This window comes from Dysidea avara, chromosome 11, assembly GCF_963678975.1.
Source record: "Dysidea avara chromosome 11, odDysAvar1.4, whole genome shotgun sequence".
Taxonomy (NCBI): domain Eukaryota; kingdom Metazoa; phylum Porifera; class Demospongiae; order Dictyoceratida; family Dysideidae; genus Dysidea; species Dysidea avara.
Window position 1 is genome coordinate 14,867,254 of NC_089282.1, and position 19,193 is coordinate 14,886,446.

Consider the following 19,193-nt stretch of genomic DNA (forward strand, 5'->3'; position numbering starts at 1 on the left):
CCACCCTCACTAAGTTTATTTATAATTATGTCCTTAATGGACCATTATAATGCAGAAATTCTGACATCAAATTGTATAAAACACTCATGACATCCACACCTAGTTTCCTACATGTTTGAATACATTGACTACATCAACACTATATCAATTCATCAAAACTACATTAAAGAAAAATGACAATTAAAATTTACTACAGTGTAACACATACTGACATGATATAATATTTAGTACATATAAAAATGATCTTTAATCTAAATATAACACATACATAGCTGTGTAAAGGGAAGGGACAGAAAACAAGCACTGTTTCTGTTTGCTTTTGCCTGTCTATAAAATGTTTGCTGTGCATAAAAATCAGACAAAAAAATGAGTTTATGTTTGGCACACAAAATACATAGAATTTTTTTTAACAGTGGCTTGTAGTGGCAACCTCTGTTAAACAAAGTGCTATTAGGAAAATAGTCACTGATGTATAGTAGAAAAAAATTGCAATGACAGTTCTGTATAAGTACCTTGAAAAAAACAATGAAAAATGAAGCAAAACATTGAAGTAGTACAATGTCATGGATTATAGTGTTTCAGCTAACTTCAGTAGCTGATCTTGTTTAGTCATTAAGTCACCCTGCATCTGCTGCTGTGGCTTTGGTGATGCTGGTGTATCTGAGGGGTGGGGAGATGCGGATGGAGACTTTAGTTGTGCTCTATGAGGTGTATTTGGGGTGGGTGATGCTGCAACATGAGCAAAAGGTGAAGAGGCACCAGAATATGCTCTCATCTTAACCATCCTACGCATAATCAGATGATCTTGATGAATCTGTTGCTCTCTATGTTGTTTCTCTAGTTTCTGTTTGATATTGCGGCACAGTGGTACTGAACAACAAGCTTCTTTACAGTTTCGTGCATGATACAAACAGAGAGCCACAAATTGTTTGCAGATGGAACAGTTTCCATTGTTTCGTAGTCTGCAGTCTCGTGTGTGTCGTATCACTCTCTTCATCTTTATACAACTCTGCAGTTTGCATGACATGTCACGACACTGACAAGCGTGCACAAGTGATTGGATGCACTTCTGAATTGATTGCTTTCTTGCTTCATGAGGATTCTGGGGTTGCTGTGGTTCAGAGTCGCCCTCAAACTCTAATCCAAGACCAAGCATCTCCATCTTGTGTTCGTGACCCTTCTCTCGATAACAAGTCACACACAAATCAAAGTCCTACAACAAACACAGAATGGTTTAAATCATGTAGACATGATCAATAGAAGTGACAGATACCACACTACAGAGACACACACGTATGCACGACACACTATACCACATACAAACAAAAGCATGTACACACACACACCCCCGTGTATATAAACTAGTGCATTTAACTTAAGTAATAGTATAGTATAGTATAGAGGCATAGCTCCCAAATTGTCAATATGTGAATGAATATTAGAAAATCACCCATATGGATAGCTACAACGTGGACAAAATTCAGACTGTCCAGTGACCAAGGTAATTCTTGTAGGGTCATTGGACAATTTCTACACTAGTGAATTACCATTTCTGACAATAAATCCAATGCTAAACTTCATAGTTTACTTGGACTATACCCTATGCCAAAAATGCTAAGTATGCACATGTCACACAATTATCATGACATTGTGTCCACCCCCTACCCTAGTCTTTTGATTGTGGTCAAGCTGACAGGCAGACTGGATGGCAGGTAGCCAGACCAAAAACTGGGTATTATGATTATTTTTTTTTAAATTCAATATTGGTGCATAAGTTAGATACACCAAGACTATTCCACTATGCTGCTCTTTAACAGCAATGTTTTGGGTGGAGCCAGGGGGATCTTTATTTTCATATCATACGTAAATACTAGTGCATATACACCATAAGCATACCTCGCATTCAGAGCAATGGTATCTTGTCTCCACATGCATGTGACAAGCATTACATTTGTACACAAACCCAGCTGATCCCTGGTTATGAAGCTCATACAACATGACCATTGTAGAGTACTTGGTTCTTCTCAACGATGAGAACTCTAAGTGCCGTTCACAAGCCATGGTCAGGAAAGAGTCTCTTCCCTCCATTAGATCACAAACCATGACAGGGTCAGGATCAACAGTGCTTGGTAGCACTTCATTGTTTGGTGTTTGTAAGTAGATGACAAAAAATGCCTAAATCAAAAGCAGCTACATTATGATAACTTGAATCTCCTTTGTAATCACTCACCTCCTTGTGTTTTTTCACTATGTGAAATATTCGTTGTGAAAGATAACAGCTTTTAGCTGAAGTTGCAGCCCTTTTGGAGAACATTTCACTTTCCTTGCTGGTCACTGTCTTACTCATTGCCTCCTTTGATCCTCTACCCTGTAATGCCCAACCATTCATTAATACATAACAGAGCCTCCTTTAGCATTTAAGAAATCATTTTATGATACTTTTCAGTACCTTATGTTATTTGGTTGTGAGTTATGGCCATGTGTTGCATCACTTATTTAAAGCCCTGTGTTCACCAACAATGATAAGTGTTTAGATGATGACATGGGCTTATCCAGAGACCCACCATGCTTGCCCATAAACTATTTACATAGACATGCATTTACATAACTGAAATAGTACTCAGCTGTACAAGTCCTTCATTCAATCAAAACTGCTTCTAGATTGAATATCAGGTAGGCAAAGTTCCTTGGGATATGCCTCCTGGCCCTCCCTAGCAGCTACTTGCAGAGTGTACAATGTGCACTACTATACAGTGTGTTCTCCCACTATACAACTATTGTAGTATTGTACTACTGAATATCAGATCAGTAATCAGTAGAAGTGGATCATTGGCCATTTTTGCCATAATCGGAAATCAGTTGTAGTGAGATGTGGTTAGCAGATTATTAACTAATTCAGCTGCAGTACTGCAGGAGGGCTAATATCAAAGGCTCTGGATGTACTCAGGTATATTTTTGATGATTTGTGGGGACCACAAGCCAAATCCTTAACAACAGTGAGGATAGTTGGAGCCCTATCCCGCTTGTCTCATTAGCAACTTCAACTTGTGGTATATGTACAACCTAATAGCATTGGCTTAACTTTAGTGCATTATACACATATGTAAATTGTGGAGCCCAACAATCAGGTATCAATCAGTTGATTGTTGGTAACAAAATATCAGATATCAGTTAAGCCTTAAAAAGTGGGAAACAGTACAACTATAAACTATTGACAATATTCCCATCACTTAGTATGTTGCTCACATATGTTGCTAAATTAATGCTCACATACGAGACCAAACCTGGTACCTCCCCTCTCTAAATATATGTGACTGGATTTGTGAAAAGGGATATTCCATTCACATCCAATTCTATGGACATGGAAGACCATAACTTAGTGATAAAGAAACGTATTTCCTTGAAAATTTCTCCATCCACTAAGCTATGTTGGTGCTCACTACAGGCAATATGTGACCAAATCTGCAAAAACCCAATACAATCGCGCAAGCCTAAATTTACAGTATAAAGCATTGAATACAATCGGTGAAATACTTGTGTATTATTGAAATATTCTATAAATTTTTTGAACGCCTCTTTCTTAGTGAAGTGAGGGACTAACAATAAAACCTGGATATCATCTTATTCGCCTGCTCAAGAGAAGTTGGAATATCTTTGTTTCGTTGCAGTAGACCCAAGGATACAGAAGTTATTGAGTGTTTGTTTACATCATGTCGAAGTGATTGTATGCAATCAATTTTTCTTTGTGAATTTTGCCTTTGTATGCAGTGAAGAAGGGTGAGTAAAGGACAAACTTACCCAATAATTGATTCCCCTGTTCATGGCAAATATGATAGTGAACATTGTAGCTCCGTACCTCAATTTGTTGGTAAGTTACAATCATTTTTGTAGGTGCCTGTAATTTATTTTCCCGATACTTGCTGTACAAATCAAGTTTTCTGTTGTTGCTACTTTGTAGGGCTGTAACTCCTAAAGTTATTGGCATATGAGGCTGAAACTTTGCCAGGGGGTAACTTGCCTAAGTAGATTATAAATATAGGACCAGGTGTCCTACAGACCTTCAGCACTTGTGCTGTAAAGCCTTGATAAAAACATTTTAAAATATGGAATAAACAGGAATTTGAAAAATGCACGATTGTGTCAGGTTTTCACAGATCCGGTCACATATTTCAAGTCAATATCCATTTCCAATCTGAAGGTATGAGTCATCAAGGTTGGTAAATTGGATGTGTGTGGAAGACCCCTTTTTGCAAATCCGGTCACATATTTCCTGAATCAGTGCATGGATAAATTGGTATTAACATACATTTTAAATACTCTAATAAAACATACAGTTATTCTAATACAACATTCATGAAATACTACATTGATCAGACATTTTCAACTTTGTTTGTGTGATGGTAGTGGTTAGGATTAACCAAAGATCCATTGCACAAGTGATAATACTCAATATAAGTCTTGTATATCAATAGTTAATACTGTATCCAGAATATCCTTTAGCCCCTAGAATTGTACTTCACATGCACGGTATCTTTTTTGTGACAGACAGTACCATGTTTATTCATGCTCAAACAAACAGAGACCCTTAATCAAAAATCAGTGGATACTTATTAGAAGGTTTGTTACAACAGATAAAACTGTAGAACAAAGTTATCTACAAGTACTGAAAGCATCACATCATTAGAATATGCCAACACCCAACAGTAGGTGATACAGTCAAAAACAACAATGCTTTAACTTCTAATTTTGTTATATAAATTAACCAGTATTTTCAAAAATAGTTAATTTAAAAATGAAGTAGGGATCTATGCAATAAAAAGTAGTGAAACAAGAGATGAATGATGGTGTTACAGCATAGCTCGGTGGGAAAGTCCCTACTTTGGTATTGAGCAAAATTATAGCTAATGTGCCAAAGTAGGGACTTTCCCATTGAGCTATGCTGTAATACCGTCATTCATATATTGTTTTACTACTTTTTATTGCATAGATCCCTACTTCATTTTTTTTTTTAAATACTGGTTTGTTTAGTTTTTTGTTGTAGCACAGCTAGTTACAGTGTAACTTGTGAGCTAGCTATTAAGTTCCTGTACAGCTTATTAAAGTACGTACTGTGCTAAAATTGGAAGCGCATAGGCCCATAGTAGCATGTATAGCCTACCTTTGATCATAGTAGCAGTGGTGCTCAGATCTATGACTTGTCTCAGTATGATGGTCCGCATTCTAATCACCTGGGCCAGAATTGTTCGAATGAACAGGCCATCTTAGTTGTCTGGAGCTTAGTCTCAACTAACAGGATGAAGTAATACAATTTCCACTCAAGTCTTGACTTTCCAATCACTTGCTGATCTTGCCGTCTGGCTGAGTCAGTGTGCTCACAGGAACAAGCCATCAAGTACCAGTCCGTCTATTAAGTAACAAATTTCTTTGTCAATTGCAGTCCAGGCGTTGGGAAAAGTCGAAGTGACAACTCAGCAGCTTTAATGTTTCACCATAGATTTCACGTGGAAAATTATAAGCGCTCCGCTTTTTCAGCAGCATAACCACTTTCTGAAATAATTTTGTGGTGTCTACAGAAAGGTGTTGACATGGAAAATTAATGCTTCAGCACAGTTTCGATGCTTGAAGAAGACAACCAACCTAATTGAAGATAAAAGGAAAGACAAGGCGCACAGGACGTACACTCGTCGGAACCCCAAAAGGCACATCCCACCAGTGAGTTTGTTGTTGTGGCGTAAAATGTGACCGGCCTGTGAAAATAGGGCAAGTGGGCACAAATTACACCCCATCACTCTACAAGTTGTATCTCCGTACTGGAACAAAATGTTTGTATTCTGTAACTTTCGTCATAAAGCCAACTAAATGCTTACTAAGAGCTCAAAATTGCAATACCATAACATAATGGAACAAAAAGTTATGACTGATAAAAGTTTGAAAAAGTAGGAAAAAATCATGTGCCCACGTGCCCTATTTTTGCAGGCCCAGTCACAAATGGTGACAGTGTGTTGCTTTGTTTGGGTTCTAGGTTTGCGACTGTGGTCAGTTAGTGAGTGAGACAAAATTTCAAGTTTTGGAGGTTTTTAAAAAAAAAATTCTATACCCGGTCACCGGTAAGCATTTTCTTGTTTTAATTAGTGTTGTTCCAGTACTGAGTACTGGAACTAAAAGTAATTCCAGTACCAGCAATTTTATTTTAGTTCCAGTTCTAGAACTAGAACTGGAACTGGAACAATAATTTTACTTTCCTCAATACTGGAACTGGAACTAGAACAATAATTAATTTTCCTAAATACTGGAACTAAAACTGGAACTAAAATGAAAATTTATCAAGTACTGGAACTAATATTGGTCATAATCATTTAGTTATTATCAATAAAAATAGCAAATACGATACTCATTACACGACTACAATTAGTGTGCTGATAAAAGCAAGAACTGATAAGTATTCAATGATGCAAAAGGTTATATAACTAGAAACACTGGGCTGAACTGGAGGACTGGACAACTGGACTCTTGCCTTATATAAATATTCAGGCTTGTAGAAACCATTACCATTTTTAGAGTTAATTCTTTCTTGTTTCTGAGGACAATTTTGGCTTTTAACTTCCATGCTTTTGAGATATTGAACTTAGCTAGCTATACTGCTATAAAAGAAATGATATTTCAACACATGTATAGAATATGCAAATAAACCTTTTGACTTTTCCCACCTACATTACTTGTTCATTTTTCTAGGGTTGTTTACAAATAACAACTTGTGTTAATGTTTTGAGCAGGAATTTAAACACATACAGAATAGCTGTTAAAAATTGAAGTATTAAATACTTCCATTTACAGTTAAACTCTTAGCTCTGTGTGTGTGTGTACGTCCACCATCCTTCTTGTTCTTAACATTTAATATTATTATGTATCCTCTAACACAAGTTATGGGCATTCGAGTAAGCAAAATTAAGTAGCTATAGTTTATCTGTCGATCTTGCTTTTCCATATACAAACTGTAGGTTGACAGGTCCACCTACATGTTAGTCTAAATTTAGTGCCGCTGTGGAAAAAATACTGTAGTTACAACCAGTTTCCTAAATACTTGCAATAAAAAGAAAGAAGCTTGTCCAGTCCATGGTCTATCCACTAGTCCAGTCCATGGCTGTCCACTGGTCCAGTTCATGTGGTCTGTCCACTTGTCTAGTCCACGATCCAGTCCAGTGATTGTATACACCCAATGCAACACTGAAGTGAAACCAATAATTCTCACTACCTAGGTGTTTCTGTCATTCTGAAATGTGTTCATATCTAGTTTAATGTTTGATAAATAACTTCAAATCATCCCTCATAATCAAAGCCTTGGATCAATGCCTTGCATGTATAGTTGGTTTTGCAGTAGTTGCTCTGCCTAGTAGGGCTGAGCGATACTGCCATTTTAGTATCACGATCGATACTAAAGCCACTATTCACGATACTGAATAGTTCACGATATTTACAAATAAGTCAATCATAGCTGGTGCCACATAGCATATTGCTCAGCATTCCTGCAGGAAGTCCTTATAGGTGATAGAAAACTAGCCACTATCATCCTTGTTTACAGTAACAGTTATTGTAACACATGCTTTGAGGTTGTTATGGTGTTCACACCTCTCTGCAGGGGAAACCAGATGGGTGGACTTTATCATTTACAAGGATTCTTAGCCAAATACTGCATAACAAATGGATTTTTAATGACAGTAATGTGCAGGCATGGTATCACAATAGTTAATAACAAAATATCGCGATATCGATACTTTCAAAATATCGCGATATATCGTTAAAACGGTAGTATCGCTCAGCCCTACTGCCTAGATATATAACACAATCAAATCAAAACCCATAGTTTAGTGCACACTGTGCATTGTTTTAGAAATGGAGCACTAAACTAATTACGCAGAACTAAAAACTGCAACTGTAATCTTAAAGGTTGTAGTCCTAGAACTAGAACTGGAACTGTAATTCTAAAAGCTATGGTTCCAGAACTGGAACTGGAACTATAATTCTAAAGGTTATGGTTCCAGAACTCGAACTGGAACTGTAATTCTAACAGTTATAGTTCTAGACTAGAACTGGAACTGTAATTCCAAAGGTTTATGATTCTAGAACTGGAACTGGAACTGAAATAACAAGCTGGTACTGGAACAAAACTAGTTTTAATGCTGTATTTTATGTTAGATGGACTAATATTATTCCGTAAAGATAATTTCCATGGCGTAAGATGTCTCTAGGATGATTTTTAAAGGCAGAATTTTAGGTGGCATGCGTCATTTTTGGGGGAATCCCTACTTAAACAGTACTACCATACTGTTTGATGATATTGCTACATTTATTGACCATAAAAAGGATTGCAAGCTAACAAGGCATCACTCAGTTTTTACTTACTTCTTCAGATGCTTGAGCCCTCTCTTCTTGGTCCAACTCCTTAATTTTCTCCTCAATGACGTTGGGCCAGAAGTCCCCCTCAAAGTATGGCAGCTCTGTAACACTTGTAAGTTCATCATCTATTGACTGTTGATGCATGTCCTAAAATAAACAGTAAGCAACATATACACACATACACACACACACACATGCATGCACGCACACATACACACACGCACACGCACACACACACACACACACACAAAAGTAAAGCCTACAGCAGTCATTTGAAACAAACCTATTGCCACCCAGCAAACCAGTACTGGGGTACCTGTGCACTACTTAGGTACTTCAGCCTTGTGCTGGCAAATCCTCCTGGGGCAGGGCTAGTAACCCGCAGGAGGACTGTCCAGATCTCACGGAGAGAGGTAGTGGACCCCAAAGTTTCACAACAACCCCAACACCACTAAGTGAGACTATGACTTGCTTCCCCAGTAAACACCAGGTACCCATTGATGATATAGCTCGGTGGGCTGCTTCCCCAGATGATAATAGGCCACCAGGTCTCCAATATACAGCTGGGTAGACTGGAGCAATGTGAGTAAAGTATCTTGCTCAAGGAAACAACAACACCAAATTGGCATAACCAGGCATCAAACCTAGAACCTTTCGATTACCAGGTCAATGCTCTAGCCACTTGGCTATGCTGCCTCACACACACACACACACACTAGGGCTGAGCAATAGTATCGATAGTGCGATATATCACGATAGTAAATCACTATCGTTATCGTGCGTGATAGTTATGATAAGCTCAGATCTGCATTAAAATGGTATTAACAACCCTTCTATACAGTTTTACAGTTGGTATTACCAGCTTTCTTACAAAGGAGTGGCCTGTAAAAGCTTTACCAAAAGTCCATATTAATCAGCCGCCCATGCAGTTAATTAACAAATGTCCTGTGCATACAAAATAACTTTCTATATGACTGCAAATCATAGCTATACAACGAAGACTTTGTTAAGAGCAAAGTGTTTCATAAACTATCGGGATAGCATTCACTATCGCGATATTTAATGAGTAACTATCGTGATAGTAAAATTTTACTATCGCTCAGCACTAACACACACACACACACACACACACACACACACACACACACACACACACACACACACACACACACACACACACACACACACACACACACACACACACACACACACACACTGGCACACACACATGCACTCACACACATACACGCTACGTATGCATGCACACATGCACACATGCACATGTACCTTCCAGTCATAGACAACTTTTTCAGCCTTTGCTCTTTCTATAATTTTACGGCACCATTCCTGCAACCTACGAGGCTTTGGGTACTTCTGTTCTGGTGGATGACAGTGATAAATGTAATCATCATCTTCATCAGGAGGACAGGCCCAAATGTGTACTGTCTCATAACTACAGATGGAAAATTATTTACAACTGTTTTTCAAAAGCCATGCAACCTACGTACCCTTGGATCTTCACATGCTCCAAATAACCAATGAGAATCTCATGATACACTAATGTACGGTATTGTTTAGGCTGGAAATAGTGTACACTGTCCAAGTAGGATATATACACACGTCTACAAGGAATACAAACTCAATTAATATAACAGTGCAAGTCTAAACGTGTATGTATGTAGTGTGTGCGTGTGTGTGAGTTGGAAGCCAAAAGCTAAAGACGAGGACATTTAAATGCCCAAACTGCACCATGAGACATAGCACAGCCCACTAGAAACCCACAGGGGATTGGCTGCATGGCCTGTCAAACCTTCTCAGAACAAGGATGCTCTTATTTGTGCTGGTATAATCATACTATATGATAGTGATGACATCCTTCTTTTCACATGTGTGTGTGCATGTGCGTGTATGTGTACCTTGAGTTGGGGCTGGGACACTCAGAGCCATACTCCTGGACGTGCATGCCAAATATACACAAATCAACTCCATCACATTCTTGGAAAACAAACATGACCTTGGCTTTAAAAGGAAACTGAGCTGGAAAGTCACTCCCAAATCTTTAAAAGATAATAAACAGTAAGCCAATAATACCACAAATAGAGAGAAAAGACTCACCTGTTATTCATGCCTGATCTTGTTTCTAATGTCTTTTCAGTGTTTGATACTAATCGAATGGTGATCTCTCCTGTAGTGACGTTTGCCTGATGTAAAAAGTTGTTTACACGATCTTCTAAAAATGTGCCCAGTCGAGTAGGAGCTAGCCCTGTATTATCAGTAACAAAAATGGTTTATATTCATATAAACTTTTTGTTGTGAAGAACTTACGCTTAGCAGAAAATTTGTTCTCCTTCTTAGGAATTCCTAGCTTCTTGGCACAAGTACGACAATGATAGCTGCAACAAAAAAAAGGATATTACAAAGTAACACCACACTATAAAGCCTTTACTATTGTACAGCTTCATTGATCCATACATAAAGATATGGACAAACCACCAAAATTATAAACTTTCAGGACTTGAGTACAAATGTCAAGGTGACATCACATGAAATATCTGGGTCACTGGTATATTTCAGTGTTACAATGCTGGATGCATGCTGGCTAAGCCAATCAAACAAGTCAAGTTGTAGCTGTGATTTTCATGTGTCTAATGCAGTTCATCTCTTACCCTTCTGGCCAGAGTGGTTCAAAGTAGAGCACACAGATCCGATGCATCCTGCGGCCACAGTGAACACAGCTGACCATTCTGGTAAGGTAGAAAGGGTTGGTATAAATAATGGCAATATAAATGATAGCATGGGCTTACGGTTCTTTCTCAATGGAATTGTTTTTCATTTCAATAAATAAACTTTTTTCAATTTGGCTACAAGAACAAAGTAACAAGTGTAAAACATATAGTGTGTGTGTGTAGTAGTAGTATGTGCTTGTTCGCAATTTGAGTGTGTGTGTGCATGCGTGCATGTATGTACACACTTGTATGCATAGTTAGTAACAAACACACACATACACCCTGTACCTGGAGCTATTGAGATCTTCCCCAACTGTAACCGTATCTCCTTGTATCTCACTAAAGCACTTAGTACAGAATACATACCTACAACAACAAACAACAGTCACTAGCCATTCCGTCCCCATTGCTAACCAAATACAACACAACACTTTACACACACCTGTTTTGATAGCTCCAATAAGTGGTGTCCCAAGAAATGGGACAGACATTTCTACTGTAACAGTAGAGCACTTGTGGACTAAACCCATACTATACAATAAGAGAGATAACACATAGGTCATGTTTACTCACACACCATCTATACTTACCCGTCGTCCACAACAGTAGCCTAACTTTACCATGGCTTCATCAATATGCACATCGAACACTTCTGACAACTTCATGCCCATCTTATAGACACGAGTATTCTTTTTATTATAAGTCCAACAGTTGTCAAACATCAACCAAATGTCCTCACAAAACTAAACACATACAAAAAAGGTATATAAATGCACAAAAGCAGCTATGGTAAACATTCATACCTCCCATGGTGTCTTATAGAAGCCTTCTTCTAGCCTCTTGCTGATAGTCGACAAGTCAATAGGCTTTTTGATGATATCAAAGTAGTCCTGTACAACATGTACATATAATGCGCTCAAGTCACCCCTACACAATCCACGCATGATTAAACTTACGCTGGCAAATTTTCTATCACTTCTTTAGTACACTAGCTAACCAGGTACAAAATTTATAGTTTTCACTATAGAAGGTTATCCAAAAGTGACAATATAAAAGCTTCTTGTCACCTTTAGTGTAAATAGTTTACACTATGCTATGAAAGGAGGCGTGGATGGTAGTATTATTGATTGACAACAGTGCACACTTAGCATGTATACTGGCCATCATGATGAAAGCACCTCAATTGTGGCTTATGGTGGTATAGTTTACATCATCACTATGCTGACGAAACATCTGGGATGCAGAACAGAGTTAATGAGAAGTGAACTATGGCATTGTATACCAACACGCTCAAACTTTGGTGGTAAACCGCACAATTTGAAGCACTCCTTAAAATAAACTTTTAACGTATTTACCCACATCAAAAGCAACAAATTTAACCATCACACACATAAAACAAATTACAAAACTTTGTCCAGGTTGTGAAAAACATGTAAGTATATTACACTAATGTTTCTGGATTAGTCAAGTAGCCACAAACAAGTACTGTAACTTTTTGGATCATTGTTGCAATTTGTGGTGTAACTAGGATCTAATCAAAAACAGCCAAGCTGTAAAAAAAGGAGTGCGGCCCTTGAAAAGGCTATGGTGAAAAAAGATGTGAAATCCAAGGTGGCGGCCAAGAAATGGCTGTGATGGTAGGTTAATGGTAAAAATTTTAATAACGACAATTCAGGTGAATTTGGTGCCGCTTGGTCAATTGGCACAAAATTCACCTGAATTGTCGTTATTAAAATTTTTACCATTAACCTACCATCACAGCCATTTCTTGGCCGCCACCTTGGATTTCAAATCTTTTTTCACCATAGCCTTTTCAAGGGCCGCACTCCTTTTTTTACAGCTTGGCTGTTTTTGATTAGATTTCACTTCTTTTTGTATTTTTATACCCCAAAGCCGGCCTATGGCCAGCTTTGGGGCTTTTTAACCTATATATTTTTCTTTACCACAGGAAAAAGAAAAAGATGAAGCAGATTTTATAAATACTTTAACTCATTCTGATTTTATCAGTAAATGTACAAATTATATATATAATGCATATATCAAGAGTTCATTATAATTATTATGAACTCTTGCATATATTTAGTACATGTCAATTAATCCCCACAGGATAATTTGCAGCTGATCTCTCTACTGGGTGACCTGAAATGTAGGTGAACTCTCTACAGGGTGATCTGCTTGTACGTAGATGAACTCTTTACAGGATTCTCTCTACAGGGTGACTTGACTCTAGCTGAACTCACTGCAGGGTTATCTGTTTGTAGTTGAATTCTCTACAGGGTTGTTTGTTTGCAGCTGAACTCTCTACAAGGTAATTTCTTCTAGCTGATCTGTCTACAGGGTGACTTGTTTCTAGCTGGTCTCTCTACAGGATGATTTGTTTGTAGCTGAATTCTCTACAGGGTGATTTGTTTGCAGCTGAACTCTCTACATGGTGGTTGCTTTGTAGCTGAACTCTCTAAAAGGTGACTTCTTATATCTGAACTCTCTACAGGGTGATCTTTTCATAGCTGAACTCTCTACAGAATGATTTGTTTGCAGCTGAACTCTCTACATGATGATTTCTTCGTAGCTGAACTCTCTACATGGTGATTTGTTTGTAGTTGAAATCCCTACAGGTGATTTGTTTGTAGCTGAACTCTCTATAAGGTGATACTTCTAGGTGATCTCTCTACAGGATGACTTGTTTCTAACTGAACTCTCTACAGGATGATCTGTTCATAGCTGAACTTTCTACTGGGTGATTTGTTTGCAGCTGAACTCTCTACATGGTGGTTTCTTTGTAGCTGAACTCTCTACAAGGTAACTTCTTCTAGCTGAACTCTCTACAGGGTGACTTGTTTCTAGCTGATCTCTCTACAGGGTGATCTGTTCATAGCTGAACTTTCTACAGGGTGATTTGTTTGCAGCTGAACTCTCTACATGGTGGTTTCTTTGTAGCTGAACTCTCTACAATGTGACTTCTTCTAGCTGAACTCTCTACAGGGTGACTTGTTTCTAGCTGATCTCTCTACAGGGTGACTTGTTTCTAGCTGAACTCTCTACAGGTGATTTGTTTGCAGCTGAACTCTCTACAGGTGATTTGTTTGTAGCTGAACTCTCTACAAGGTAACTTCTTCTAGCTGATATTTTAACAGGGCATATTTAGTTCTCTACAGGGTGATTTGTTTGCAGCTGAACTCTCTACATGGGAGTTTCATTGTAGCTGAACTCTCTACAATGTGACTTCTTCTAGCTGAACTCTCTACAGGGTGACTTGTTTCTAGCTGATCTCTCTATAGGGTGACTTGTTTCTAGCTGAACTCTCTACAGGTGATTTGTTTGCAGCTGAACTCTCTACATGGTGACTTCTTCTAGCTGAACTCTCTACAGAGTGATTGATTTTTTTGCAGCTGAACTCTCTACATGGTGGTTTCTTTGTAACTGAACTCTCTACAGGGTGATTTGTTTGTAGCTGAACTCTCTACAGGGTGGTGTGTTCGTAGCTGAACTCCCTACAAGGTAACTTCTTCTAGCTGATCTTTCTACAGGGCATATTTGTTTGTAGCTGAGTTCTCTACGGGGTGATTTGTTTGCAGCTGAACTCTCTACATGGTAGTTTCTTTATAGCTGAACTCTCTACAATGTGACTTCTTCTAGCTGATCTCTCTACAAGATGACTTGTTTCTAACTGAACTCTCTACAGTGTGATCTGTTCATAGCGAAACTTTCTACTGGGTGATTTGTTTGCAGCTAAACTCTTTGCATGATTGTTTCTTTGTAACTGAACTCTCTACAAGGTAACTTCTTCTAGCTGATCTCTCTACAGAGCAATTTTTTTGAGCTGAACTCTCTACATGATGGTTTCTTTGTAGCTGAACTCTCTATTAGGTACCTTCTTCTGGCTGATCTGACTACAGGGTGACTTGTTTGTAGCTGAATTCCCTACAGAATAACTTGCAATGTAATACAATTGAGTAAATTATAAATGCAGCTGAATACTTTATTAGGGTGACTGTTCTATTAGAGTATCTCGATCTTGCATTTGTTACATGTAGTTGTCTTTCGAATCATAACTCAGTGGTTTGTAATCCGATTCTTCTGTACTACTGCAAGGACTTTCTATGATGATTATTCCAGCTACATACTGATTTTCAACTCGTTGCTCTAGCGGTTTGCCTGGTAGACACGAAAACTAATAGTTTTTTTATTCATAAAATCGATTGCATAATTTTGACACAGGTCGGGTTTTGTGTCATATCTCCATGGTCTTTATCCCGATTCCTTTCAAACCACAAAAAGGCACTCCTACGATGGTTGCTCCATCTACATATCAATTTTCAACTGATTCCTCAAAGTAGTTTACCCTGTAGGAGTGACAGACCTTCGACCTTATTTTACGCAAATAATCGGTCATAACTCTGTGAATGTTCATCGGATTCCTACCAAAGTTGGTACGGGAATCTGCCTTAATGAGCTCTTTAAGTGTGCCAAATTTCAGTCCGATCCGAGCACGAATTCGTGTTTTATGGCGGATTTTCCGAAGTGTGCGAAATGAAGAAGTAGAAGAAGAAAAAAACGAAGAAATTAAAACGAAATTTTGTTCGCTCGTATCTCGGAAATGGCTGGAGCAATTTTCTTCAAATTTGGTGTGTAGACTCCCCTAGCTGGCCAGCACATCTGTAGCAAATTTGGTTCCAATTGGATAAGAGATCTCAGAGCTACATAGATGTGAAAATTGCGTTTTCTTTCTTCCTGTTAATATACTCACGGGTGGCACGCCGGATTCTTGGGCCGCACGACACACTACCGTGTGTCTTGATTAATATGTACCTAGGGTTTTACCCATACAGTGAAAGTATATGGTTGTAATTGATGAAGATTGCCACATTTAGGCATTCATTGTGTAAAATTTTGTTCAGGGCTAAACAGTGACACCAGAATAACATGATTACTTTTCCACAACTACAGCATCCAGAAACAAGCTACAACAAAATCGCATCAACCACCAACACTAGTGTACAAAATAACACAATGTTTCAGACAGCATTAAAGTTCAAATAAATATTTCTGTCCTTTTCATTGGGCTATTGTATATTTCAGTCTCACAGATCAATGGTATGTGGTCAGTTTTCTTTCTCAACAGCTAAGTTCACCTTCCTATTTTAGATGGTGAATTGTATAGCAACAACACTGAGGTCTTGTCCTTGTCTCAACAGCAATAAAGTTGTTGTTTCAGTACTATAAATCTTGTTCAAAAACAGTACCACAAAACTAAATATGTAGTTTCAATTTTGTAAGAATTTTAACATCATACACAAATACTAGTAAAATATTTCATGCATGGACAAGCACAACATGTTATATAGTGATACTCACAGGTATTTGTAGTAGGATTGGATCCATTGGTTGTCTGAATGGTATACAGTCGGGAAACTGGTCATACAACATATCTAAGACTGGAGACAAGGCATCAAGCAAGTTTTCTGGTGAAAATTCTATAAAAACACCAGCATTGAGTCAATACCCAGATCAGATGATATAAAGAGGATTAATTGTTTCATACCTTTTTTAGGAAACTTGACATCAATCTTGATGGGTACGCCTGCCGATGATGCTCGTTTTAGAGCTGGTGACATGTGGGGAGCTGGAGATGCTGACTCTGTCTTCACTGCTGCTTCCTGCTTCACCTAATAAACAAAGCCACAAAAAAAAACATTGAATAAGCTTCTGTGAGCACTACTAGTTTGAGCTTACTTCTGCAGGAGTATTGGCTACTGATGAGACAGAATTATGCCGTGAGGGTGTGAAAGATGATGTCATATCCATTTCTTGCCTCACCGCTCGCTTCACCACTGAAGAGTTAGGCAACTGTTGTTGGCTTGGTGATGAAACCAAAGCAGGCTTTCCACCCAGTCCATTTCCGCTACAGTGTGTCGTACTTGTAGCAGCCACACTACTGGCTGCATCAGAAGAACTGGCTTCCATTGTAGACAAGTCTGAATTCTTCCCTGAATAGTTGGCAGCGGATTTCCCACCCATGTCTTTCACTGATGGTGGCTGCTGTTTGCCAACTGAAGGTACTGACATTTCTGACATTAACTGTTCTTTGCTACCATTAAGGTCACCCCCTCTGATATTCTGAAGTTTCTGAGCAAAGTCACCACCAGCTTTAGTCTGCTGTAAACAAGCAAGTGATTTTAATGCCTTTCTAGATGTTAACAATGTAGACAGCAAACTAAATTGTGAATAAAATTGAGGTAATGGTTGTAAATGTATTGAATAGTATGTGCTATTAATGTATCAATGCTATAGGACATCAAAACCTTTTTGAATAGAGAAAATTACTACAACCATGACCATTCCCCAGAGAAAGCATTTCATTCATCCAGTGTAGGTAGGTATTCCCTATTGTCATGGCATCATGAAATGTGCATTAAATAGAATACCTCTGGACGGTTTGCTGGTGGTGGAGGCACTCCTGGCACAGATGGGGGTGGAACGCTGGGTGGTGGACGATTTGGTGAACTGAGGCTTTGAAGAAAAGCATCCATTTGTGTTGCTGGAGAAGAAGGGATCACTACAGAAATTAAAATATGATGCATTCAATATAATAATCGATCTACATAAAATTTCCATTTTCATAATCTAAGTGGGCATTAAATAGAACACTCCAATTGCAAGTACTTGGCAATCCATAAATTGACTTGTGTGTATGGTACCAGCCTGAAATTTGGTCACTTTACACTCCTAACATGGATGTAGCTTTAAGACAAGGTTAAACACATAACGAGCTCAATTTATGACTCGTCATACTTGGAAATTTGGAAAGGTTATAAGACCCCTTTTCACAGATCCGGTCACAATTTATGTTTTAATGACCAAAGTAAAGCTAAAACAATGTTTTTGTTGCGAAGTCATGAAGGTGGTTTCCTAAGCTGATTGTCTGGAGAATAACTGATCTGGCACTGTAACCCTGCATGATGTGGATCAGAGAGCCAACAAACATGAAATGAATTCTGACAACCACACATGAACTTGCTTTGAAATTTTTTATAGTTGAAAAAAGCTATTTTGACTGTATGCACTAACCAGTTAATTTTACCAGATACTTCATGCTTAACCAAATTATTAGTATTGTGATTAGTGTACTTGTGTTCCTCTCATATTTCTATGCACAATATATTTAAATACTCATATTTGGGGTCTTCTGCTGTTGATTGTAGCCCACCATATCCATTCTTCCCGAAACATTATACAGGGTACCGGGGTTCATTGGATAAGGGGATCCCCCATATTGGCTCCACCCATTCCTGGCATGGGACCAGCACTACCTCCAGTCCAGAGAGCAGGATCTGAGCCCATGTTATACTCTTGTGGCATATCGTATACTTGTATGATGTGAAATAATAAGAATCAGTTAGTCTCGTGAGTACCACATGGTGTCAGAAGTGCTTGATGTCTCTGTCATTTTAGCGAAGTTAATGCTGTGCTATTTGTTCATTTTCTCTTGAAACTGTTATGCAATGGCATGGCAGGCAGCTTGTGCAAACCACCGGACCCAGTTTCTTTTGATGGAAACGCTGCATGAAATTGGCAGAAATTTGAAGAACAATTAAAGTGGTTTATTGAGGGATCCGAATGTGGCGAGAAATCTGACGCGGTGAAGATTGGCATTATGCTCACTCATGCTGGCAAGTACGCTAGAGAAATTTATAAAACACTTCAGTGGGCGGAAGACGGAGATAAAATGAAATTCGACAAAGCCCAAAAGGCGTTTCGTGATTATTGCCAGCAACAGAAGAATGTCCTGTATGAACGTCATAAATTCTGGAATCTGCAGCAAGACGAAGGTGAAACAGTTGATGCCTATATATATCACAAGACTCAGGTTGCAAGCTGATTATTGTGATTATGACAAGGAAGGATGGCCAGCTGCTGTCAAGAATGAAATGGTACGAGACAAATTTGTATTTGGCCTACGAGACGATAATCTTAAAGAGCGTTTACTGCGTGAGGCCGACATCTCTTTAGGCAAAATTGTCGCATTAGCCCAGAGGACGGAATCTTCACAACGACACATAAGAGAAATGATTG

At 38.5% G+C, this 19,193-nt stretch overlaps 1 protein-coding gene across 3 annotated transcripts in view; it reads right to left on the reverse strand.

Moving 5' to 3' along the window:
* Positions 1-45: 45 nt before the first annotated feature.
* Positions 46-19,193, reverse strand: part of LOC136238466 (CREB-binding protein-like) — a 28,089-nt gene continuing 8,941 nt past the window's right edge. The window contains exons 3-22 of one of the 3 annotated variants that reach the window (XR_010692994.1): positions 17,546-17,676; positions 16,854-17,276; positions 16,663-16,786; positions 16,476-16,594; positions 11,924-12,010; positions 11,711-11,863; positions 11,563-11,651; positions 11,409-11,486; positions 11,199-11,255; positions 11,061-11,138; positions 10,720-10,787; positions 10,510-10,657; positions 10,311-10,451; positions 9,903-10,016; positions 9,682-9,847; positions 8,401-8,541; positions 2,231-2,368; positions 1,897-2,175; positions 513-1,213; positions 46-158 (exon numbers count right to left, since the gene is read on the reverse strand). Coding sequence is in view for 2 of the 3 variants with exons in the window: in XM_066028995.1 (XP_065885067.1) it covers positions 569-1,213; positions 1,897-2,175; positions 2,231-2,368; positions 8,401-8,541; positions 9,682-9,847; positions 9,903-10,016; positions 10,311-10,451; positions 10,510-10,657; positions 10,720-10,787; positions 11,061-11,138; positions 11,199-11,255; positions 11,409-11,486; positions 11,563-11,651; positions 11,711-11,863; positions 11,924-12,010; positions 16,476-16,594; positions 16,663-16,786; positions 16,854-17,276; positions 17,546-17,676 (3,179 nt within the window). In the remaining variant the exon portion in view is untranslated. Of the gene's footprint in view, positions 159-223; positions 1,214-1,896; positions 2,176-2,230; positions 2,369-8,400; positions 8,542-9,681; positions 9,848-9,902; positions 10,017-10,310; positions 10,452-10,509; positions 10,658-10,719; positions 10,788-11,060; positions 11,139-11,198; positions 11,256-11,408; positions 11,487-11,562; positions 11,652-11,710; positions 11,864-11,923; positions 12,011-16,475; positions 16,595-16,662; positions 16,787-16,853; positions 17,277-17,545; positions 17,677-19,193 lie in introns of those variants that run through there. The other 2 variants (XM_066028996.1, XM_066028995.1) reach the window with 2 other exon arrangements.